At 37.7% G+C, this 26,568-nt stretch overlaps 2 protein-coding genes across 4 annotated transcripts in view; both read left to right on the forward strand.

The window, feature by feature from the left end:
• LOC117301541 overlaps positions 1-26,568 on the forward strand; it is a 47,612-nt gene that overhangs the window by 45 nt on the left and 20,999 nt on the right. The gene's annotated exons all lie outside the window — the stretch shown is intronic.
• On the forward strand, positions 12-23,777 carry LOC117301543. Of its 3 annotated transcripts, XM_033785573.1 has the most exons (20): positions 12-72; positions 344-491; positions 2,146-2,340; positions 4,214-4,305; positions 5,229-5,283; positions 8,096-8,134; positions 9,330-9,389; positions 9,898-9,952; positions 11,370-11,434; positions 11,973-12,042; positions 12,562-12,650; positions 13,641-13,682; positions 14,243-14,272; positions 15,137-15,166; positions 16,437-16,475; positions 17,917-17,986; positions 19,652-19,728; positions 20,298-20,367; positions 21,123-21,205; positions 23,265-23,777. In XM_033785573.1, the coding sequence occupies exons 5-20, from the start codon at positions 5,266-5,268 to the stop codon at positions 23,544-23,546; spliced, it is 1,119 nt and encodes a 372-aa protein (XP_033641464.1). In that variant the 5' UTR covers positions 12-72; positions 344-491; positions 2,146-2,340; positions 4,214-4,305; positions 5,229-5,265; the 3' UTR covers positions 23,547-23,777. The 3 variants fall into 3 exon arrangements, with proteins under 3 accessions (XP_033641464.1, XP_033641463.1, XP_033641465.1); XM_033785572.1 differs by lacking the exons at positions 12-72; positions 344-491; positions 2,146-2,340 and having other exon boundaries at positions 4,030-4,305; XM_033785574.1 differs by lacking the exons at positions 12-72; positions 344-491; positions 2,146-2,340 and having other exon boundaries at positions 4,030-4,305; positions 15,137-15,157.

Below are 26,568 nucleotides of genomic sequence, written 5' to 3' on the forward strand. Positions count from 1 at the left end.
AAAAAGATGGAGTCATGCTGAGAGGATATACGACTCTTCCTCTGTTCTGCACACACAGTCCTAACTATTAGGGTTCATTTCTGGGCGGAAAATTTTCAAAGCTTCGTCAAGCCCGGTTCATACTTCCTGCGAATGCGAATGCGAATGCGAAGCGAATTTGACGTAAATTTGATGCCATAATAACCCTCCTTTCGCAGCGATGTTCGCAAGTGAGTTGAGCAAAGTTGAACTGCTGCGAATTGTTCGTTGTGAATTTTGTGACGTCAACATTCGCTTCGCATTCGCATTCGCAGGAAGTACGAACCGGGGTTAACTCAAATCTTACTGTTGTATAATACGAAAGTGTAAGGATGCCAGGGCTAGAGTCATGCTGAAATAGAAAGGAGAAATAGGTCGTTGAATTGTGCAGATTAGAGCCTGCTTCCATCCAGATCATCACACTAATCAGCAGCAATAGAAGACAATGACATCCACTCAATTACTGGAAACAGGTGAGCTTTGATAAATATGTTTAAAATAAGGTTAAAACGAAATAATGGCGAGTGTTCTGAGGTGTGGAGAGTCCCATTTATTTAGGAAAAGAGCCTTTGGATCTTGGTACAGAATAACGGTCATTCAGTTAGATGTAAAAATGTCGTACAGTTTTTCACCACGTTTTACATGTAATTATTGAGAATTTTTATTATGTTTTGTTGCATTTTTCGTCAACAATCGTACTTTTCCCACAAATTTGTTGTGCAAAATGTTGTAAAACTTTTCGTAACAAGCATTTTGTTGACAAAAACCAGAAGATGACGCTGTAAAAAGCGACTGCACCAAAATGAACTTAAGTAAAACTTACTCTCTGTGTGGTTGGGCTATTATCCACATTTGCTCATTTCAAATGCAGTCATGCTTAAAGGAATATTACAGAATTGGTTTTTGCTAACAAAACAGTTGCTGGCAGTGGCAGTGTAAGCACTTTATGTAATCCACCGTAAACTGACAAACCTGTCGAAGTTTGAGTTTGATCGGCCATTTGGGTCACGAGAGAGTAGTGAAAAACCGATTACAAATAATTTTGCATTGCATCGATGTCAAAAAAAAAACCGACTAAAACGCTCACTGAGCGATAAACTACAAACGCGAAGTTATTTATTTCTCATCAGATATTTCAAGAAATGTTTTCAGCTATCAACATTATTAGACCATGTAAGTTTTATGTAAATCTGTGATATTCACGAACATTGTTTTTTACCAACTTTAATGTAACTTTCTTACAAAAAAGTAGGCCCCTATTTTTTTTTACATTGTTGATGCTCAGTTCTTTTTTGACGGTGCGTGTTGAATGCGTCTCTTCAATTCGGCAACCGTTTATATGCGGCGTCGACTGCAAAACATGAACAGAAACAAAATTGATTTCAATATAATTTGATTAATAATGTTTTTTCCTTGCAACTGGCGTTGGAGTATTTTGTTACTGATGATTTTGGATACGGGATAACTTGGGTACGATGGGTCATTGTAACGTGGATTTTCGTTTTCAACTTCTAAGTAAAAAAAAATACATTTGCTATGGTATGCATTGGATAAAAGCAAAAATGCAAACAGGGAGACATTCAAAGTTAGAAGTTAATGGAGTGACAACGGTATTGTTAAAAGGACTTGTGGTGTAAGGGCGCCCTCTCTCCAGCCCGATTGACCCATGACTCTTTTCAGGTAAAACTAGATACAGAAAATAAATTTTGGTTTTACCCATACACCGATATGTGTTAGCACTGTATACTCAGTACTTTCCCGAGTCCTGTGAAAAATGGGTCTATTAAAATAATATATGAGGTATGGCTGCCAATTTTATCTGAGTGTCATACAAACAACCACATCATTCATGCAAGGATAATTCAATTCCTGTTTTAAGGGCCTGCGTGTTTTCTTCATAGAGTCATAGTTTTAACCATAGCACTCGAAGCAGTCAATATTTGTATTTTTTGCCCTATGACCAGGGCACTAATGTAATGCACATTGATACGGTTATTGTGAAATGCGCTATATAAGAGTTATTTTTATTTATTTATTATATCCATTACCGAAGTGAGTTGAGCAAAGTTGAACTGCTGCGAATTGTTCGTTGTGACGTCAACATTCGCTTCTTATTCGCATTCGCAGGAAGTATGAACCGGGTTTAACTCAAATCTTACTTTAGTATAATACGAAAGTGTAAGGATGACAGGGCTAGAGTCATGCTGAAATAGAAAGGGAGAATAAATGATTGTGCAGATTACAGTCTAAGCTTCCATCCAGATCATCACACTAATCAGCAGCGATAGAAGACAATGACATCCACTCAATTACTGGAAACAGGTGAGCTTTGATAAATATGTTTAAAATAAGGTTAAAACGAAATAATGGCGAGTGTTCTGAGGTGTGGTGAGTCCCATTTATTTAGGAAAAGAGCCTTTGGATCTTGGTACAGAATAACGGTCATTCATTTAGATGTGAAAATGTCGTACAGTTTTTCACCACGTTTTGCATGTAATTATTGAGACTTTTTATTATGTTTTGCGCATTTTTCGTCAACAATCGTACTTTTCCCACAAATTTGTTGTGCAAAATGTTGTAAAACTTTTCGTAACAAGCATTTTGTTGACAAAAACCAGAAGATGACGCTGTAAAAAGCGACTGCACCAAAATGAACTTAAGTAAAACTTACTCTCCGTGTGGTTGGGCTATTATCCACATTTGCTCATTTCAAATGCAGTCATGCTTAAAGGAATATTAGTAGATAGTAGAAGTCAACAGAAAAAAAAATTAATGCTCACTTATTTACAGAAACATTACAATTTAATATGCTTGTAAACAAAACTAAGAAGACATTCTATGAACATGTTTATAAAAGAACAAGGCCCACTTTCATAGCGCTGCTTACGGTAAGCGAATTTTCGTGCTTACTGTAGCAGAAACAACTGTTAAAAGAAAGGTACAAGTGTATTTTACAGGTTAGTAAATAAGTTAGGCGGCCATCTTGCATGTTTACCATTGACTTGCATTGTTACGTCATGTATTTTCGTGCAGTAAGGACCGAAAGGTTAGCCTTGCGTTTTCATATTATGCTTACGGTTAGCAGCGGTATGAAATGGAAATCGTACAGACAGCACAAAGTCGGCCGTAAGCAGTTTTATGAAACTGTGCCAGGTATGTTTGAGATGTCCTCAACTAGAAAACCGTGCTTTCTCGTCTGGAAAGGTTCAGCAACCAGTATTCTTCTGGTGTATTGTGACGTTGAGACCAGTTTTAAAAAAAGTGGAAAGATTGGCACTTTCCGAGGAAGTCTTGACTCTTTTATAACAGAAATTCAGGGCAAAATGAACAAAATCCATGCATATCATAATTCATATAATAAGGTATAGACGATGTGACCTGTGACATCACATATTTACAAAAGAGCCACAGAGCCTGGACTTCCTGCAGGCACGATGTGTACACAGCCCAATGAAAGAAAAACATAATTTAAAATCTTATATTTTCTGGAGATGATGAAAGGAGGCACATCTCCAAACTTGTCCACCTTTTACTATAACTCTTGGATTTATGTGGAAATTATGACACAAAATATCAACTTTCCCATACGACCAGTGCAGCATCTTGGCTATACTCAAAGAATGCACAAGATCACACTTATTGTTTACAAAGTTCACATGATCTCTAACAACACCTATAATATCATCATCATTATACCTAACATGGTGCATACCGCAAACCGACGTTTTAAAACCTACCTTTGGTAGGCATAATCCATGCCGAATACCGAGAAATCGGCTCCGATTGTTTTCATTCGAACGAATTTTTTTCACCTGTTTTTTTTTCTTCTTCTTTCACCCATGTCCCTTTCATTCATTCATTCATTCAGTCGATGAGCATCGGATGATGGCCCTCCAAACACGTTGGTCCTCCATTGCTGTACGTAGCTCTTCCCGACGCAGTCCAGAGTCCCGGCACAAGGTGTCCACATAGGTGGTTTGCGGTCTACCTCGGGAACAGTGACCTTGAGTAGGGGCCCAAAGCACAAGCTTGCTCGCTGCTTTTGCATGTCCCTTTAAAAGATCTAAAAAATGAATTATGAATAACAATAATAATTACTTCAAGCCTCAGTAACCCTGTATTATAACGTATTGTGGAAGGGAAAGTCCCAGGAAAAGAGGAACTGGCACTGGGAAATACTTATTTTAACACACAGACACGTTCCAACAAGACACTCAAAAGTATTTCAACGTTGACAAGTTAATTCTACATTGATCCACCTGTACTGCATGAATCTACTACTTTTGGGTAAGTTGAATCATGGTGGAAAGAATCCTACTTTGTTTCACATGACTTATTGAAATTTGAACCGTTTGCGGAAGTTGATGTGTACATTTTTGCACTGTTTCGTATATGATCCAATAGGCTCACTATAGACGGTATGTAAACGTTTAACACCATAGCTTCTATGGTTATTATTATACTCATCCATTAACTTGAAACTTCTGTGATTTGGAACACGAAACATGTGTTCGGGATTCGGGTTTATTTAATAACAAAGCTACTTCCATTCACATAACAGTATGGTCAATATTTAGTTTGTCGTTCTACAGGCAAAAACATACAAAAAATTGCTGTGAGCAAAACATAAATAAATAAATAAATAAACCCTCATAGGGTTAAGCCGTAAGTTTAGCAAAAGAGTGAAAAGGCACTCTTTGAGGAGCCATAGCGACAACTCTTTTTCCATTGGTCTTCCACTCTTTTAGATTGAAGTTTGCATCTTTTTGAGTGGTTTTTTCACTCTGTCCTGGAGTGAAACCCCTCTAAAAGAGTGAAATAACTACCACTCTTTTTAAAGAGCCATTTGAGGGACAACTCGAAATGTATAAAGAGTGGTGTTTTTCACTCTTTTACATCAGAGAGTATAATATTGGTAGGTGCACATAAAATAACCTATATAGATGAAAGAGGGTTTTCCTACTCTGTGTTTCTGCATAGTTCACCAATCCGATCCAAGGGTTATGACAATACATACTATAGGCTTATATGTACATACACTAATTTGTTTTCCTCATACTAAATTAAATGTTTGGCTTGTGCAACCTCCATAACCATCCCCGCTCATCAAAGCCTTCAGAATATGCAGTTCCTATTACAGCACAAGATTTTTGATTTTTTTTTTCACACTCCAGACTTTTTCCTCTCGATTTGTGGTTTGAATTTAACAGATGTAAGAAAGCGACGCACAAGAAGACACAGCAAGCAATGGCGGAAAATAAAAAGGTGCAATTCGTGTTCCATTTCACTTTCATTAATCTCATTCAATGAAATAACACTAATCACGAGTAAAACAACCGAGTAATGTTCATAGAAATCGGGAAAGTACTGAGTATACAGTGCTAATATTCATCGGTGTAAGGTTAAACACATTCTATATCTCATTCAATTAAATAACACGACTAAAACAACCTAATAATGTCCACAGAACTCGGGGAACCGAGTAATGTTCACAGAACTCGGGGAAAGTACAGAGTATACAGTGCTAACATTAATCCATGATAAGGGTAAACACCAGTATTCTAAATTATATTTCATTCAATTAAATAACACGACTAAAACAAGCAAATAATGTCCACAGAACTCGGGGAACCGAGTAATGTTCACAGAACTCGGGGAACCGAGTAATGTTCACAGAACTTGGGGAACCGAGTAATGTTCACAGAACTCGGGGAAAGTATTGAGTATACAGTGCTAACATTCATCGATGTAAGGTTAAACACATTCTATATCTCATTCAATTTAATAACACGACTAAAACAACCTAATAATGTTCACAGAACTCGGGGAACCGAGTAATGTTCACAGAACTCGGGGAACCGAGTAATGTTCACAGAACTCGGGGAACCGAGTAATGTTTACAGAACTCGGGGAACCGAGTAATGTCCACAGAACTCTGGGAAAGTATTGAGTACACAGTGCTAACATTCATCGGTGTTAGGATAACAACCATTATTCTATATCTAATTCAATTAAATAACACGACTAAAACAACCTAATAATGTCCACAGAACTCGGGGAACCGAGTAATGTCCACAGAACTTGGTGAACCGAGTAATGTTCACAGAACTCGGGGAACCGAGTAATGTTCACAAAACTCGGGGAACCGAGTAATGTCCACAGAACTCGGGGAACCGAGTAATGTCCACAGAACTCGGGGAACCGAGTAATGTTCACAGAACTCGGGGAACTGAGTAATGTTCACAGAACTCGGGGAACCGAGTAATGTTCACAGAACTCGGGGAACCGAGTAATGTTCACAGAACTCGGGGAACCGAGTAATGTTCACAGAACTCGGGGAACCGAGTAATGTTCACAGAACTCGGGGAACCGAGTAATGTTTACAGAACTCGTGGAACCGAGTAATGTTCACAGAACTCGGGGAACCGAGTAATGTTCACAGAACTAGGGGAAAGTACTGAATCTACAGTGCTAACATCCATCGCTGTAAGGGTAAACACCAGTATTCTTTGTCCTCAGTGCAACACATCGACTAAAATTAATTAACACTTTTATAACACTAATCCTGAAAATAATATATGAAGTATGGCTGCCAATTTTATCTGAGTGTCATACAAACAACCACATCATTGTGGCATATTATTATTGCCCTTGGTAAGTTTTTAACCTTAAAACCTCAGTTTTCAAACGAGAAAACGCCAGGGTTCGTGTGTTAGGGCATGGTTATATAGGATTAATATTTGGTAAAACTGCCTATATAGTTTCCATTGCATGACATTGTGTATAAACGCACTTAGTATTCCTCCAAGCGTTCAAGTGTAAAATCTGCTGATACATCCATATCGTGCCTCAGAAGGTTTAAGGTCAAATTGTAATAAGCAGTAGAAAAACAGTTTTGTGTGGTTATGCTTGAATGAAATTGCACAACACTGATGCTTTTTTGTACAATATCAACAGCACAGTTCATACAGGATGTCGAGTTCAAAGCAATAGTTTAAAGGCACTGGACACTATTGGAAATTACCCAAAATATTTTTTACCAAAATTATTATTTGCAAAAAAACTTACTTTAAACGACAAGCAGCTGTTGATATAGTATAACACTTTCTGCGAAACGGCTCTCCCTAAAATTATGTATAGTTTTTGAGAAAGAGGTAATTCTCACTCAAATGTTAAAAGACTTCAGGACTGAATCTCCTTTTTAGGCATCTGAAAGCACAACAATTTTTGCAGTTGTTTTTTCTTTCATTATTCTCTTGCAACTTCGATGACTATTGAGTCCAAAAAGCAAACAGGTCGGAGGCAAGAAACAGGAATTGGGCCCTGCCACTAAAGGATCCACCGCAGAACGTCCTCCATGTGAAATCTGATAACTAATTACGATTGTAGCACTACCCATTGCACCTTACATAAGGATGTGTTTCCTCCTTGTATTTTTCACTAAACTCTCAGATCTGTGAATCAAAGTGCCCTTATGGTAGTTTTCACCGAAACTAATGGGTGCGTTCGTTTAGCTTCCCTGGGTCGACCCCTGTATGTGGCGGGTTTTTGTTTTAGGACGAACGTGGGTAATTATCTGCACGCGTTCGTCCTGGAAAAAGAAAACGCCACACACCGGGGTCGACCCAGGGAAGCTAAACGAACGCACCTAATATCAGAATAAAAATCCCTTCTTTGTACTTTTCAGATGTAAAGCATAAGTTCGTTCCCTATTTATATTTTCACTCATGATGAAATGCGTAATTATCAAAGTTCCCTTCGGGTATGTTTTGAATTATATATGTCAAAATTTCCAACTTTGTTATAACACAACTTAAATCTGATCTATAGCTTTCGAACAAGTTGGGTTTTTTCACTCGTTACAAATGTTCTCATACGTGCAGATTTTACCTTAAACTGCGCAGGATTTCTGTAAATCATAGTTTCCATGATTCATGAAAAACAAAGTAAATTTACTAAACAAATATCATCGAAATAAATCCCATAGCAGATTGCATCTTCAAAGAGTAATTAATTTGTTTCAGTTTCACATAAATGTTTTAAGATTGATATATTTCACTTCTCAATTACCTGACAGAATCGTCCACTTTCCTTCCCTTCAAACAAAAATACTTGGGTAAGTTAATTTATTTATTTGTTAAATACTTATTTACATCTCATTATCACCAAACAACAGTAGTAGCCAATATCAACCAATTACAGTTGATTTTATTCACATCTCATCACCTCAAACCACAACCAGCTAAAAGTAACCAAAAGCAACCAACAGTTGGTTTAGTTCTAATCTCATTATCACCAACCAAGAGCAGGTACCAACAGCAACCAACAACAGTTGGTTTTTAATTTTACACTCGCAAGGCTTAAAGGCAGTGGACACTATTGGTAATTACTCAAAATAATTATCACCATAAAACATTTCTTGATTACGAGTGATGGGGAGAGGTTGATGATATAAAACATTGTGAGAAACAGTTCCCCTCTGAAGTGACATAGTTTTCGAGAAAGAAGTAATTTTCCACGAATTTGATTTCGAGACCTCAAGTTTAGAATTTTGAAGTATCGAAATCAAGCATCTGAAAGCACACAACTTCGTGTAACAAGGGTGTTTCTTCTTTGATTATTATCTCGCAAATTCGACGACCGATTGAGCTCAATTTTCACTGGTTTGTTATTTTATGCATCTGTTGAGATACACCAACTGTGAAAACTAGTCTTTGACAATTACCAATAGTGTACACTGTATTTAAAGGCACGGTACACTGTTGACAAATTACTCAAAATGATTGTTAGCATATAAAATTACTTGGTAACGAGCAATGAAGAGCTGTTGATTTAAAACATAATGAGAAACGGCTCCCTGGCCCTCTGAAGTATTTTTTTATGCATCTGTAAGCATACAAGTTTGTGCAACCATGGTGGTTTTTCTTCGATGCAACTTCGATGTCCAAGAGGCAAGTAATGTTCGCAGAGTTGTTATTTTATGCATATATTGGGATGCAACGAGAATAATGGTCTTTGACAATGGGATACTTTCAGGACGCTTGGTGGCAGCAGACCTACCAGGTAAAATCCATTGTTCTCGATAATGTGCGCACGCTCAGAACTACGTAAACAATTGAAATTTAGCTGGTAAGTCTGCTGCCACCTAGCGCCTCAAAGTCTCCCATTACCAAACGTGTCCATTGCTCTCATTATGTAAATGTAAGGTATACACGCCCAAGTTATGCACTACTAACATGAAGATGTTTCCCACTCAGTGTCCGAACTTGAAATGATACTCATTAATTATTGTTTATGATTTTTGTCAATAGACACCTGGAAAGAAATCGCCTGCCGAAGCAGATGGATGTGTGACATCATTGGGTTTTAAGGTATTTCCCTTACATGGTGTCAGTCATTGGAAAGTAAAACCTATTTTGTTCGTATTGGAAATTCATGATTTCTCAGTTCCCCAAGGATTGGTCTTTGGACTCCTACTGTGTTGCAGTATGCCCGTACCCAAACCCTGGTCATGGCATATATAAGTATCATTAAACATAAACTTAACAAAATCATTGACAAAACAGGGACACCGCCAATATAGGGCTAGATAGCTCAGTTAATCCGGGGTCGTTGGTTCGAATCCCACTCTAGTCAATTCTTTGTTCAACCCCAAAAACCATAAACATAAACTTATCACATCGATCGCGGTGGTACTTATTTGTATTTCTCTGTCATAATTATTGTTTTCCGCCAAACTAGGTATTAGTCAAGTATTTTTGTGAATTTGAAAGCTAACCACGTGTCTCTGACCATTTTTCGTGTGTGTGGAGTCAACCAATCACCACCAGTCTCAGCATCTGTCAAACTATTTTATTATTATTATTTTTTTGTTTGCAGTCTTTAGTAGCAGACACGGACAAAACAGAAGCAGACAATAGAAGTCAACAAGAAGGTAACTGACCATTATCATTTGTTTTTAAATATAGGAAGAGTTTCCCATTGACAAATACTTATACTATTACATGGCTCATAATAATGCCTTATTGAATTTGAATACGAACTTTGTTTCATCGGTTGGAAAAAAAACTCGTTTTGACCCCAGCAACGTTTTTCTTTGAGAAAGATTTTGCAAGGGTCTTCATGCAGGGTATTTGGTGTGTAATCACTCTGTGCAAAAGTGACTTCTATTTTGTCATACGAACAGTTTAAATATGCAAATTAAGATTTTTTGTTTGCACTTAGTAAGCTAAAAAATACAAGTACTACAAGTTCTGGTGCTCATTAGGCAGGAAGAACACATGTTTGAAGAGCCATGGGGGACAATTCTTTTTCGAGTGGTCTTCCACTTATTTAGATTGAAGTTTGCAACTCTCTGAGTGATTTTTCACTCTGTCCTGTCTAGGACAGAGTGAAAAATCCTCTAAAAGAGTTAAAGGAACACGTTGCCTTGGATCGGTCGAGTTGGTCTTTGAAAAGCGTTTGTAACCGTTTGTTATAAAATGCATATGGTTGGAAAGATGTTTTAAAAGTAGAATACAATGATCCGCACAAACATGCTTCGAAACTGCACGGTTTTCCTTTTACCTCGTCGACGAACCCGGTCGGCCATTTATGGGAGTCAAATTTTTGACTCCCATAAATGGCCGACCGTGTTAGTTCGCAAAGTAAAATGAAAACCACGCAATTTCGAGGCAAATTTGTGTGGATCATTGTATTCTACTTTTAAAACATCTTTCCAACTACATGTATATGCAATTTATAACAAATGGTTTTAAACGCTTTTTATAAACAAACTCGTCCGATCCAAGGCAACGTGTTCCTTTAAAGCCATTGGACCCTTTCGGTAAACAGTATTGTCCAAGGCCCACACTTCGTGTATCGCAACTTCTATATCAAATAACAAACCTGTGAAGATTTGGGCTTAATCGGACGTCTGAGTCAGGAGAAAATAACGGGAAAACCCACCCTTGTATCCGCGCGTTTCGCCGTGTCATGACATGTGTTTAAAATAAATCCGTAATTCTCGTTAACGAGAATTGATATTGTTTTACTGTTTTCTCAAAAAGTAAAGCATTTCATGCATTCCATATAATATTTCAAGAGAAGTATTTCACCACTACCTTCTGTAAATCTAAGTTATTTGTAAATCTGTGAATTTTATTTTTTTTTCTGTACCGAAAGGGTCCAATGGCTTTGAATAACCATCACTCTTTTTAAATAGCCAAAATGTGGGACAACTCGAAATGTAAAAAGTGGTGTTTTTCACTCTTTTTCATTAAGAGAGTACGTCTGCTTTCACCAAACGTCCCCAAAGTCCCCCATTCCACCACAATCTAGATCAAACTGTGTCATTTTTTCCTGTTTTTAAGACGTCTCCACACCAGGTGAACAACTCTCACAGTATGATACTCAAGATGATCTGGATCAACAAATGGTAAATTTAAATGCTATCTTTGTTTTCAGAACTAAAAATAATAGAAAAATGGCTTCTTGTATTTTATTTAGAAACTAAAAATGAACTGCTCTAAAAATAAAAATAAAAATATATTATTTCCAAGTCCAATTTCGTACGGTCGACTTCACGCGGTAAACTTACTGAATACACAAAATAATCTTATCATTATCATTTTGTTCGTGTGCACTGAGAAAATAAAAACCATGCTCCAAATGAATGGGTGTGAATGGGGGTAATCTCTGTTTCAGTCCCATGAGTATAGGTGGCAACTGTTGACTGTTGAAATTGATCGATAGCTCAAACCAATTACGTGTAGCACTCACCCTGAAGTGCGAGTTAGGGAAAAATATTTTATCTAAAAAATAAAAAACATCTTCTTCTTATTTTTGAACACTTTTTTGTTTCAAAACGAAACAAAAACAAAACCAAATACATCCATTTAAATGGCACCCATCTTGAATCTTGAATCACAGTATTCTAAAAATATATATTTCCACAAACTATTTTTTTCCTACAGGGAGCATGTGGACTCGACACAGAAGTGAACAAAGCCGAAGAAATCGAAGAAAATCGGCAACAAGAAGATGGTAACTACTGTTGAATTGATATAAGAAATATTTTCAATGGACAAACAACGTGTGTTTTTTCTCTTCTTTTTTTCTATAGACAAACAACGTGTGTTTGTTCTCCTTTTTTTCTTTTGCCAATACAATTGCCATATAACAAGCAGAGGCCGTAAAAGTGAAGAAAAAAGTGTCATTAAAAATGACGTGCCCTCCAAGACTACTCATTAAGCGAAGTTTAGCGCAGTGGATAGTTTTTACCTAGATGCCAGTGAGTGCTTTATAAGATTTATCACTATTATTTCAAGAGAATTACAATTTATATAGGCTACACAGAAATCGAAATTTACAAGTTAATCAAATAATAACTCTTCAAGTGAACATAAACGTTATTGAATTAGATTCAATAGTCATATAAACTCATTGTCAAATAATTTTTGAAAACCACAGTGCTGCATTAATATTTTCTCAACAACATCCCATTTCACCAAAGCCAGTATCCAAATTTGTTCTTTTTATATTTTTGTAATATTTTTCTCAAAGATGATGACGACGTTTTCATACCAGGTGAAACCACAGATGAGAAAGAAACACCAGTGTCTAATAACGCGGCAACTCAGAGTACAAACAGGGTAATGTTCCAAAATACATCCATTTGTTTGAAATAATTGTTTTGTTTTTTTGACTGTCCACAAACATCTTTAGCATATTATCTTTTTTGATGTTTGAAAACAACAACAATGTAACCTTTGTTAACAATTTAAAGACTTCTGGTTTTAACATCACAGTACTATTTGAATTCAAACATTAATGATGAGTTACCTGATGGTCGTTTTGTGCTCACCTTGTTTGGGAGTTATAGGCCCACACATTAGGGCCTACACAAAAAATTATATCAAAAATACTCTAACTCATAACTGAAATAAAGGTACCTTGAGTGTTTACCCACACTGAAGTCTGTATATGTCAAAGTGCCCGAATTGTATGTTCACTCGAAATCGAAGGTCCATCACCTTTGCCCATGCATAATAAACAAACGACGTAAGGTACCTTTAACTCAGAATATCTGTAAATCAAAGTTTTATATTATTGGCACATCAAACTTATAATAATAATAACATATCGAAGTCTTATATAGCGCACGTATCTACCAAACAAGGTATTCAAGGCGCTGAGTAAATACAAACTTTCATATATGTTATTGCAGTGATGAATTCTGAGACCCAATTATGTAGCACCTTATAAAGGGTTCACAAGGTGCGTTGGCGCATACAGAAACCACAGCCAGGAACACCGGGGCGAACCCCTTCTCTTTTCGAAAAGTGCACTGGGTTCTTTTACATGCGCTACACAACACATGGGACCAACGGCTTTACGTCCCATCAGAAGGATGAAGCAATGATTGAGTGTCTTGCTTAAGGACACTTGGTGTCACGGCTTGGGATACGAACCCTTCATGTCAAAAACTAATTCAAATTACTTCAAAAACTATAACCCATATTATCAATATTACCCAGCATGACAGATTGCTATTAATGTGTTGCAATTTCACAAAGGGCTCGTCTGTATAAGACACTTTTCAAAGCAAATTTAAGATTGACATTTTACTTCTCAATTACCAGAATCGTCCAGCAACCGTCCCTAAGCAATATTACAACACCGTGGTAAGCTCACTAATTTGTTGCTTGGGTGCTTGGGGTACTTGTTCGTTGATTTGTCTCTTTGTGGGTTTTTCTCGGGTTTTTTTTTCTTTCCAGTATTTACCACCAACTGCCAAAAACAAATTCTAGAACAAATCGAGGCAACCTTACGTTTTGAATATAACAGTTTCAAAACTAAAAGAAATGTGAAAAGGAGAAAGTACAAAAAAAAAGTTAATGTTTTTTGTTAAAATAAAAAAATAAGCAATATCAAATAGACGAATTTAAAATTATATACCAACATTATTATGGTGTTCATCTCTTGTCCCGTGCTCTAAACTTAGTTTGGCGTTGTGAAAATGGAAACATTATCATACATTTTCTTGAATATACAATACGTGACTATACTAATCTATTGTGATAACTATTTCCAAATAGTTTCCAAAATATCAATAATAAATATTGGTAATCTTAAAAAGAAAAAACAACCCTGAAGTTGTTGTTATAAAATACCTTTGTTTTAAACATTAATATTAGTTTGTTGTCTATCTTGTTTTAATTCTATTGATGTGCTCCAATTACAGAAGCCTAAGAGGTCGTCTATGGGTGGCGAGGTAAGTTGTTTGAGTAGTGGCCAAAATCAGGGTGTTTAAAATTTCCAATTCAAGACCACATGCTCTATTCATTTGCTGGTTCAGTTCAAATACAGTAAATCCAGATTATTAAAATTCAGAAACTTATAAATGTCAACACTTCTTTGAACAAAAACCTGGGTATTAAATAAAGGCTTCTTGGTGAAGTTTTGGTAGTTTCATAATGTGACAAGTCATTGTCATCAACTCAAGTGGCCAATACCGGGGTCGATTTCACAAAGGTAGTCCTAACTTAGGACTAGTCCTATAAAGCAATGCTATAAGATAGGACTGGTCCTAAGTTAGGACCAGTAACTCATCCCAACTCAGGACTGATCCTATTTCTTAGCATTGCCTAGGACTATAGTCCTAAAATAGGACTACCTTTGTGAAATCCACCCCAAGTTATTTAAGTCTCTAAAAACAAATGGTTAACTCACAATGACTGTGTTTCCACAACGACTTTATGGAAATATGTTATACCTGGTTGAATTCAAAATGATGTTGTTTCATCACGACTTGACATTTTCGTTCAAGTCAGGTCTTTAAATTAAAACCGTTTCGCAGGAGTTGCCCACATTTTAACTGTTGCGAAACTGTGACATCGTTCAATGTGTATCGCATTCGCATTCGCAGGAAGTATGAAACTGTCTTGACACGGATACGCAAAATAGGCCGTGTCCGAAACGGCGACTTCGGCTACAGCTACGGCTAGATCGCGCGCGTCTGCCTATATTATTCTCCAACACTGGTAGACGCGCTGATCTAGACGTAGCTGTATACACTTAATCTTTTGTTGTCCAGAATGAAATTGACGATGATTACTTGTTATTAATTTATCAACAGGGACCTAAGGACTCGGTTTCCGTAAGTGAGGTGAGCATGTATCACTTTGCATTAAAACTACTTCTATGTTTACTATTAGAAACTCGTTTTTATTCCCCATTGTCTAACCACAATCAAAAGGCAGACAGAACAATGACGCGATGTTCATGTCATTCAGGTTCCAGACAAAGATAGACAGTTTAAAGTATAAGACATTGTCAGAAACGTCTCCCTCTGATGTAATGTAGTTATGATAAGGAGATAAGTTCTTGCTCAAATATTAAAGATGCCACGTCAGATTTTTTGCCTCAAACATTAAAAAATTGTGGGTTTTTTTAGTGAATGGGATTTCAAAGAGTATCACCCGCTCTAACGAAAACAAGTTTAACTTGTACTTTTAATGGTCAGGAACCATGACAAAAATTTAAAACGTTTCTTATAAAACACATAAGAATTGGTCACGTGATATTTTGTCGGGATCCCGACAAAACTAATTTTGAGCACTTTATTTCATACTATAAATGGCGGACTTTTTCGAGCAATGGCTCAAAATGAAAGCTTGTAACTTTCTCGACCCCCATCAGAGTACCTATTGAATTTTAAATCAAAATGTTTGGGTCAAATCGGCCAAAAATCTGACATAGCATCTTTAAAAGATTTCAAGCATTAAACCTTTTATTATGCGTCTCAAAGCACACAAACCTGTGCAACAAGAATTACTTTTATTACTTCCTTGCAACGTCGATGAACAAATGAGCCCAAAATGATCACAGATTTGCCTTTGTTGGGATACACCAAGTTAGAACACTGGTATTTGACAATAACCAAAGTACCCTTTAGAGGGAGGTCCATTTGATTGCAGAATGAGATGGTTGCAGTTTTTAAACATTTGTTTTTTCATTTGTTCTGAAGAAGCAAAAGACTAATATTCACTGTAATCATGACCGATGACAAACAACATAACTCATTTCAATAGAACATTTATTTTAACATTTGCACATAGACCTTATCGCAAATACCAATGCGCAAGCGCAGACTGTTGAATGAGGTGCATTGTGGGATATATGGATCAAATTTGGATACCAGCTAGACCACAATGCACCTAATTCCAAGCTTTACGCGCGCGCCCCGGTATTTGCGAAAAGGTCTATTGAGGCATCATCCTAAGACTTGTGATGGATGTGCCTGTTACAACAATACAAAACAAAACAGGAAATGAAAACAAGCTTAATCACTGTATCTGTGCTGTGTTTTAAAGTGTCAAATTTCCCCAAGACCTGTACATTTATAGATTAATTAACTTATTTTTTACATGTTCAAGTTGAAAAAGTGGCGGCAAGATGCTTCGAAAAAGATTGATGTAAGTTTTTAAGGAACACGTTGCCTTGGATCGGTCGTTTGGTCTTTAAAAAGCGTTTGTAACCGTTTGTTATAAAATGCATATGGTTAGGAAGATGATTTAAAAGTAGAATTCAATGATTCACACAAACTTGCCTCGAAATTGCTTGGTTTTCCTTTTACTTTACGAACTAACACGGTCGGCCATTTATGGGAGTCAAAAATTTGACTCCCATAAATGGCCGACCGTGTTACTGTTAGTCGACGATGTAAAAGGAAACCACGCAATTTTGAGTGATACTTGTGTGGATCATTATATTCTACTTTTAAAATATCTTTCTAATCATATGCATTTCATAACAAACGGTTTCAAACACTTTTCAAAGACCAACTCGTCCGATCCAAGGCAACGTGTTCCTTTAAGTTGAATTTTTAAAACTAACCGTTCCCTCAAATCATAAATCAATTTCGAAGTCAGATAATTGGCAAGGCCTATATATGAAGACAACACGTAACTATAGTAAACTTTCGGGCACAACCTTGTGGGAAATCTCTTTTTAGTAGGAAGAAGAATTTTGGTTTTGAAAGGAGCCGGTGTGGTCTCGACGTTTCGACCAGACATTCTACTCGTCTACAGGAGAAGCTTTCAAACACCACTACGACTGGGCTGCTTAGACTTCAGATGAAGACAGTTTGATGGATAGACAGATGGACGATCATTTTTATAGCGTTTCACTAAATGGGTTCACTATCTATTTGTTTTCAGGAGGCACACAATTACTTTACGATCAACAGTCATTGCTTTCTGCTACTAGAGCTTCTTCCATTTTTTATGGCCACAGATCTTTTTCTTACGTGGCACCGTTTCTTTGGAATAGTCTTCCTGTGCATATTCGCCAAGCTAATACCTAACAATGTTTTAAGTCCTTGTTGAAAACTCATTTGTTTGAAGCTTCTTTTTTGTAATTTGCCTATTTGTATCTTGTATCTTTCTCTAATTGTTTATTTTATTGTTTCTTTAATGCGCTTAGAGGCTTTTGCATTAGGCGCTTTACAAATGTCTTATTATTATTATTATTATTACTTACTCTCGAAATGTAAAAGAGTGAAAAACACCACTCTTTGCATTTCGAGCTGTATTCAATACGGCTCTTCAAAAGGAGTGATGGTTATTTCACACTTTTAGAGGGGTTTCACTCCAGGACAGAGTGAAAACTCACTCAAAAAGATGCAAACTTCAATCTAAAAGAGTGGAAGACCACTCGAAAAAGAGTTGTCCTTATATGGCTCTTCAAAGAGTGCCTTTTCACTCTTTTACATTAAGAGAGTATAATGAATCGAGTTTATTAAATAGAAGCACATCCAATTTTACCAATACAGATTCTTCAATTATTGTTTTTAATTTCTGAAACACGTTATAATAACTATTTCACTGGAAGAAACACTTTGCTTTTTTTTATCAGAGGAATTGTGACCCTGGCACAGAAGTTAACGCAGCAGGAGTTGAACAAGAATATATGCTACAAGAAACTGGTAAGTATTAATCGATTTACTTTACTGAAATATGAAATAATCTGTTTTGATTTACTTTATCATATTGTACGAATTTAAGACACTGGACACTGTTGGTAAATTGTCATAGACCAGTCTTCTCACTTGGTGTATCTCAACATATGCATGAAATAACAAACCTCTGAAAATCTGAGCTCATCGGTCGTCGAACTTGCGAGATAAAAATGAAAGAAAACAACGGAATTGTCACACGAAGTTGTGTGCTTTCAGATGCTTGATTTCGTGACCTCAAATTCTAAATCTGAGGTCTCGAAATCAAATTCGTCGAAAATAACTTCTTTCTCGAAAATTACGTTACTTCAGAGGGAGCCATTTCTCACAGTGTTTTATACTATCAACAGCTCTCCATTACTCGTTAACAAATAAGGTTTTATGCTTATAATGTTTTTGAGTAACTACCAATAGTGTCCACTGCCTTAATAGTTATAGGCAATAATAGAGTAATTTATACGATATTGTCCATTGATTATGACATCCATCAATGTTGTAAGACTATCAACACTGCAATCCCAATCTACCAAACCACCAATATAAAATTGGTTCAGATAAACATTTGTAGACGATTTTAAAACATGTTGTGTTGTCATTTAGCCTTCGAGAAAGACTCTGCTAGAGTCGAAACGTCAGGCCATTAACTATTTTTTGCATTTATACCCTCGGTCCATATGGTTGGTAAGTTGTTTGCAACAGCTAATTCTATTTTTTCATCGATTTTAAAACATGGCAGTTCGGCAACCCAGCCTTACAGTTGAGATCTTATGCTGCGAGGGATTTAAAATAATGCTAATGCTCTCCTTATTTTTCTTTTTCCCTTCCAAGCTCACTAAATTTCAAGAGATGGTAGAGATAGTTTTCCTTCAACTTATTTTTAATAGAATCGAAGTATTATATAGCGCACGTATCTACCAAACAAGGCACTCAAGGCGCTGAGTATATACAAACTTTCCGAAAGATAGGTTATTGCAGTGATGGATTCTGCCACCCAATTATGTGTAGCAACTTATAAAGGGTAACGGCGCATTCAGCAGCCACAGCCGGAACAATTGGCGTTAATAGCACTGAACTTATGGACAAGAAGAAAATATATCGGTCAACAAACTGCTCGTAGAGTTTTCAAGTAACAAAATGAAAAGTAGAAAATGTGCACAGCACACAAAAGAAGTATAGCTCCACTGTTTAAAGCCATTGGCCCCTGCCGGTAAACAGTATTGTCCAAAGCCCACACTTCGTGTATCACAACTTCTATATCGAATAACAAACCTGTGAAAATTTAGGCTCAATCGATCATCGGAGTCGGGAGAAAATAACGAAAAAACCCACCCTTGTATCCGCACGTTTTGCCGTGTCATAACATGTGTTTAAAAATAAATCCGTAATTCTCGATATCGAGAATTGATATTGTTTTACTGTTTTCTCAAAAAGTAAAACATTTCATGGAATACTTTTTCAAGAGAAGTCTTTCACCACTACCTTCTGTAAACCCTGTAAATTATTTGTAAATCTGTGAATTTTTTTCTTCTTTACCGAAAGGGTCCGATGGCTTTAAAATACGCTATTCCATTATTGAATTGAGGTTAATTGAAATGCGAATAGTCACATTATTGTTAATCGTATCCACATGTGCAGATGACTGTGATCAACCGGACTCAGCGCCACAAACACTTCAGTCAACTCCTGTGTGTGAAGCTTTAGATGAACAATCGGTAATTACTGGACGTTTTTCGTTGAGCAACCTCTATACCGAAGAAGTTGTTTGACCCTTTTTATGTTTGTTGGGGTTGAACAAAGAATTGACTAGAGTGGGATTCGAACTTTCGGGTTACCATGCCGGCGCTCTACCAACTGAGTTATCTAGCCCTATGCTTGGGTCTAAATACTTTGTCAATATCTTTGTTCAGGGGTGCCAGTCAGAAGCCATACAACCGATAACTGCCGTTTAGCCAGGGATCACACCCAAATTACGATACAACCTGGGAAGCGGCAGCCAGGGTTTCAGATATCAATATAAACCACAAGGGAAACTGACTGGGTAAATTTTGAAATGATTTTTGGGGTTGAACAAAGAATTGACTAGAGTGGGATTCGAACCAACGACGTCCGAATTAACGTGCTTTTTATGTTTGTTTAGAAATTTCTTTCTTTAGTTTGTCTCTTAAAAGCAATATCAACCACACAAAAACAAATACCACAAAACAATTTTTGGAACATCTCCTTTCTGGGTCTGGTTGATAACCTTGAACATGTTGTCACTAAAAAGGTTTTTGTTTTACAGACGAGATGTGAACCCGGTACAGAAGTGAACACAGCATCTGCAGGCAACGGAATTGGAGGAAAGGAAACTGGTAAATATTAATTGATTTACTTAAATAAAATTCAAAATAAATTTCAATAATTTCAGAATTGTTTTTGCATGTTAAAAATTAGTTAATCATAAGGCACTATATACGAGTCCCTATTGAATTTGATGACTAATATTTCCCATTGAATTTGATAGCATGTATCAAAATCAGCAACATCAAATTGGTTGAGATAAACATAATATGTTGAAGATTTTAAAAAATTTATGCCGATTCGGCAACCCAGCCTTTTGTTGAGATCAATTATGATGAGAGATCTTTAATTTTAGAATATCGTTGATGCTATCCTTTATCATGTGGATTGTCTGTTTTTATTCCAAGCTAGTTATCCATACAAAGATAATAAGTTTTCCCTTAAAATGCAATCAATATTTTTTTGGTAATACTGAACTAATGGATAGGAAGAAAATCATCAAAAGAACAAGACGTTATTAAACACCTATCGGTCAACAAACTAACTATTGTAGGCCTACTGTCTCAACAATAGGAGACTCTCCAACGCTAGGTGGCAGCAGACATACCGGGTAAATTTCCATTGTTTACGTAGTTCTGAACATGCGCATAATTCTGAGAACAATGGATTTACCCGGTAAGTCTGCTGCCCTCTATCGTCCCAGAAAGTCTCCCATTTCAAGTCATTACATGAGATGTGCACAGCTAGCACCACACACAATAAATACAGCTACACTTCCCATTAAAAATACCTCTGTTATTGGACATTTTTTTGTTAATGTTTCTAGGTGCAGAAGGTTGCAACCAACAGGATACAGAACCACAAGCACTGCAGTCGAATCCTGCGTCTGAAGTTGCTGATCAAGCATCTGTAAATAATAGAATCATATGTTAAAGATGCTATGTCAGATTTTTGGTCCCAAACATTAAAACAAATATTTTTTTGAGTGAATGGTATTTCAAAGAGTATCACCCGCTCTAACGAAAACAAGTTTAACTTTTACTTTCAATGGCCAGGAACCATGACAAACATTTAAAACGTTTCTTATAAAACACAGAAGAATTAGTCACGTGATATATTGTCGGGATCCCGACAAAAACTACTTTTGAGCACTTTATTTCACTGCTGCTAATAATTTGCGGACTCTTCGAGCAATGGCTCAAATGAAAGCTTGTAACTTTCTCGACCCCCATCAAAATACCTACTGGATTTTAAATCAAAAATTTTGGGTCAAATCGGCCAAAAATCTGACATAGCATCTTTAAATTTGAACCAGGAAACAAGAATATTCATCTCGGTTTTACCCATTATACACAGAAGTGTGTTAGCACTGCACACTCAGTACTTTCCCCAGTTCTGTGAAAATAAATCACATACATATTACCCGGGTTTGAAGTTGAACCCACAACCTTTGCAATTCTAGAGCAGTGTCATACCAACTAGACCACCGAGATTGGCCGGTATAGAGTAGAGACAATTGAAAATCGAATCTAGCACGATATCCATTCGACCCACTGCTAACAACATAGGACTCGAAATGCCCTTATCTACCGGGCAAGGGTCGTGTGTTCGAATCCCACCTAAGTAAATATGCCTGTGATTTCTTTCACAAAACTCGGGAACGTAGGCCTACTGAGTATAAAGTGATGGCACACATTGGTGTACAGGGGGAAAACAGTTAGGAGCATCGGTAATTACTCGATTCTTTCATCAAGGCTACCTCCATCAAATTGTTGCCATCTTGTCTTCGTTTGGATGATTGGGATGCTTCTCCGTTTTTGTTTGCCTCTCTGTCGAATCCCGTTCCAGCTACAATCTCCCTTGCTCATCCCTAATTTAAAACCAACCACAAGAAAGCTACCAGACCAGTTTCCATTATGAATGATTATAACTTGATAATTGAAACGAAAAGTTGCATCCCCTAAAGGTGATACCTCTCCTGCCGCTTCCCATGCTATACTTTGGTGAGATCCCTGGCTATAAAAGCAGATTAAAGGCGCTGGACATGTTTGGTAATTGTAGAAGACCAGTATTTTAACCTGGGGCATCCCAACATAAAAATACAGAAAATAACCAACCTCTGACAATTTTGACTCAATTGGTCATCGAATTTGTAGGAGAATAATAAAAGAGAACAACCTCTGTTGGAAAATAAATTTGTGTGCTTTCAGATGCATAAGAAGGGGCTTCAGCTGAAGTCTTTAATATTTTGGTGAGATATTACCCGTTTCTCATAAACAAGGTTACTTCAGAGGGAACCGTTTCTCACAAAGTGTTGTACTATCAACATCTCTCCATGGCTCGTTACCACGTCAATCCGTATAGCTTTTATTATACAGGTTCTACTCCTGTCATGTCAGATTGTTTTTCACGTCCCAAAAAATATTTAAAATTGCATACTTTTCCTGGAATGGTTGTGGCCTAATGTGAAACAGACATGTTTTCTTAAAGGCAGTGGACACCATTGGTAATTGTCAAAGACCAGTCTTCTCACCTGGTGTATCTCAACATATGCATAAAATAACAAACCTGTGAAAGTTTGAGCTCAATTGGTCGTCGAAGTTTCGAGATAATAATGAAAAAATAAAACACCCTTGTTTCACGAAGTTGTGTGCTTTTAGATGGTTGATTTTGAGTCCTCAATTTCTAAATCTGAGGTCACGGAATCAAATTTGTCGAAAATTACTTCTTTCTCGAAAACTATGTCACTTCAGAGGGAGCCGTTTCTCACAATGTTTTACACTATCGACCTCTCCCCATTACTCGTTACCAAGTAAGGTTTTATGCTAATAGTTATTTTGAATAGTTACCAATAGCGTCCACTGCCTTTTAACATACTATAGTATAAGACTCGACCACTTAGAACAGCGCCACTTGTCAGCATTTTGGGGCATTCACGCTGTTTGATTTTCTCCTTTTTCCCCCTCAGGTCGATCTAGGACATGAAATCATCTTTCGAGATTTGTCCGACCAGATTGGAAGAGATTGGGAAAAACTGGCCACATATTTAGGCGTTTCAGAAAAGAGACTTGAATACATCAAGATGAACCATCCCCAGGATGTCGAGAAACAGATTTACTATATGCTAATGAAGTGGAGATCATTGTGCGACAACTTTGGAAGCAGCTCCTTTTTGGTCCTGGCCAATCAACTTGAACGAATTGGACAGAAACCCCTGGCCGAGAATATCCGCGGGCAGTTCAAACACTAAAGTCGTTATGCCACGACTCTCTACAATTGCACTCCTGAACCTCGCATCAAGTGAACCTCGCATCAAGTGAACCTCGCATCAAGTGAACCTCGCATCAAGTGAACCTCGCATCAAGTGACATCACTCGCATCACTGAGGTCAAACAGTGCCCTTACTGAGGTCAAATAGTGCCCTCACTGAGGTCAAACAGTTCCCTCACTGAGGTCAAATAGTGCCCTCACTGAGGTCAAACAGTTCCCTCACTGAGGTCAAACAGTTCCCTCACTGAGGTCAAACAGTTCCCTCACTGAGGTCAAACGGTTCCCTCACTGAGGTCAAACGGTTCCCTCACTGAGGTCAAACAGTAACTGTTAATATGAATAAGATATACTAATTGTACACGTATACATGAACAAATTTCAAGTGACATCACTCGCATCACTGAGGTCAAACAGTGCCCTTACTGAGGTCAAACAGTGCCCTCACTGAGGTCAAACAGTTCCCTCACTGAGGTCAAACAGTTCCCTCACTGAGGTCAAACAGTTCCCTCACTGAGGTCAAACGGTTCCCTCACTGAGGTCAAACGGTTCCCTCACTGAGGTCAAACAGTTCCCTCACTGAGGTCAAACAGTAACTGTTGATATGAATAAGATATACTAATTGTACACGTATACATGAACAAATTTCAAAATGTTATTAAAGCAATCGCACTACATCGTTTAGCAGTATTGTCCAAAGGCCTACACTTCGTTTATCACAACTTATAAAAATTATATGAAATAACAACCCTGTGAAAATTTAGCTTCAATCGGCCATTGGAGTCGGGAGAAAATAACGGGAAAACCCACCCTTGTTTCTGCACGTTTCGCCGTGTCATGACATGTTTAAAATAAATCCGCAATTCTCGACAACGAGAATTGATAATTGTTTTAATATTTTCTCAAAAAGTAAAGCATCTCAAGGAATAATATTTCAAGGGAAGTCTTTCACCACTACCTTCTGTAAACCCTGTAAGTTATTTATAAATCTGTGAACTTTTAATTTTTGTTCTGTTCAGAAAGTGTCCAATGGCTTTAAGTCCAGATTCTGGATAAATGTCGAGTTGTTTGTGCTTAAAGCTTAACAAACAAAACCCTTTAGAAGTCTCACAGATGTTTATAAAAAGCGAAAACTATGTACCCTAACTTCGAGGTAAAACGGTGACTTACTTACTTGGACTTAGGGGCTCCTGCGTCGTCCGACGCATGAGGCAGTCAACGCTCTCCAGGCCGATCGGTCAGCAGTCAGTGACCTGACGTCGCTCCAGCCTCTATTGACCCTATGAAGGTCCCGCTGGATGGTCTGGTGCCAGTTCATTTTAGGTCGGCCTCTCCTCCTCCTTCCCCGCAGGTTCCACCACAGGACTTGATTGGCGAGTCTCGAAGGGGGAAGCCGCGAAACATGGCCCAGCCAGTTCATGCGCCGCCCACAGATTGTATTGGACACTGTTGTGATCGTTCTCTGACCTCGTTGCGGACGAAGTCACTCCACTTAATACCCAAGATCTTCCTTAGGCATCTCGAGTCGAATGCATCAAAACGGGGACGAAGCAATCGAAACGCACAGATTTGTACGCGCGACGCACAGGATTGGCCAGTGAACACCCACCTTTTAACCTCTAGGTGAGGGCTCCCTATACTCCCTGTTACATATAAATTAAATATAAAAGTGTTGGTATGGGGTGCAGATGTATAGATGTATTTGGCAAGAATTGCTCGCCCGTCCCCCTACTTTTCAGTAGCAAATCGACGCTCTTAAAGGCAGTGGACATATTGGTAATTGTCAAAGACTAGCCTTCACAGTTGGTGTATCTCAACGTATGCATAAAATAACAAACCTGAGAAAATTTGAGCTCAATCGGTCATCGAAGTTGAGAGATAATAATGGAAGAAAAACAACCCTTGTCACACGAAGTTGTGTGCGTTTAGATGGTTGATTTCAATACCTCAAGTTCTAAATCTAAGGTCTCGAAATCAAATTCGTGGAAAATTTCTTCTTTCTCGAAAACTACGGCACTTCAGAGGAAGCCGTTACTCACAATGTGTTTTACCGTCAACCTCTCCCCATTACTCGTCACCAAGGTTTTATGCCAATTATTATTTTGAGTAATTACCAATAGTGTCCACTGCCTTTAAAAGTCGCACTTGATATCACCTTGTCGTCGTGTACTCCTCTGCGAACAGTCATGCACTATTAGTCTTGATTTTAGGGGTCCTTAAGCTTAGTTTTGAAGGGGCTGCCTGATATAATCCTGCCAGCCTCGTTATATTTAGCAAGAGTTTCAGTAACAAGAGCACAGTAATGATTCTATATGCCCGTTTAAAGGCAGTGGACACTATTGGTAACTACTCAAAATAATTATCAGCATAAAACCTTACTTGGTAACGAGTAATGGGGAGAGGTTGATAGTATAAAACATTGTGAGAAACAGCTCCCGCTGAAGTGACGTAGTTTTCGAGAAAGAAGTAATTTTCCACGATTTTGATTTCAAGACCTCAAGTTTAGAATTTGAGGTCTCGAAATCAAGCATCTGAAAGCACACAACTTCGTGTGACAAGGGTGTTTTTTTTTTCTTCTATAGCTATCTCCCAACTCCGACGACCAATCAAGCTCAACTTTTCACAGGTTTGTTATTTTATGCATATGATGAGATACACCAAGTAAGAAGACTGGTCTTTGACAATTACCAATAGTGTCCAGTGTCTTTAATAACTGCCGATATGTGGCAGACTTTTCCCCTCCCCCTCCCCCTCCCTCTCTCTCTCTCTCCCTCTCTCTCTCTCCCTCCCTCTCTCTCTCCCTCCCTCTCTCTCAACAAAATGTTCCATCACCCCCCCCCCCGTCGTATTCTTTGTTCCTATAGTTGTACTTTCTAACACAGTTAGAAGTACAACATTCCCTTGTTTGCATCTCTGTGGAGACATCTTTTGTTCTTTCCATTGTCCCTGTACTATAGATCTTCCCATAGACTTTGTACACAAAATTCCTTGTGGATTAAGCACCC

Source organism: Asterias rubens, chromosome 17, assembly GCF_902459465.1.
Source record: "Asterias rubens chromosome 17, eAstRub1.3, whole genome shotgun sequence".
Lineage (NCBI taxonomy): Eukaryota > Metazoa > Echinodermata > Asteroidea > Forcipulatida > Asteriidae > Asterias > Asterias rubens.

Excerpts from the sequence above, each read along its gene's own strand:
- LOC117301543 (XM_033785573.1), top strand. Across the intron at positions 9,953-11,369 it reads CAATAGAAGTCAACAAGAAG|ACGTCTCCACACCAGGTGAA; the intron begins GTAACTGACCAT and ends CCTGTTTTTAAG. Across the intron at positions 21,206-23,264 it reads AAGTTGCTGATCAAGCATCT|GTCGATCTAGGACATGAAAT; the intron begins GTAAATAATAGA and ends TTTCCCCCTCAG.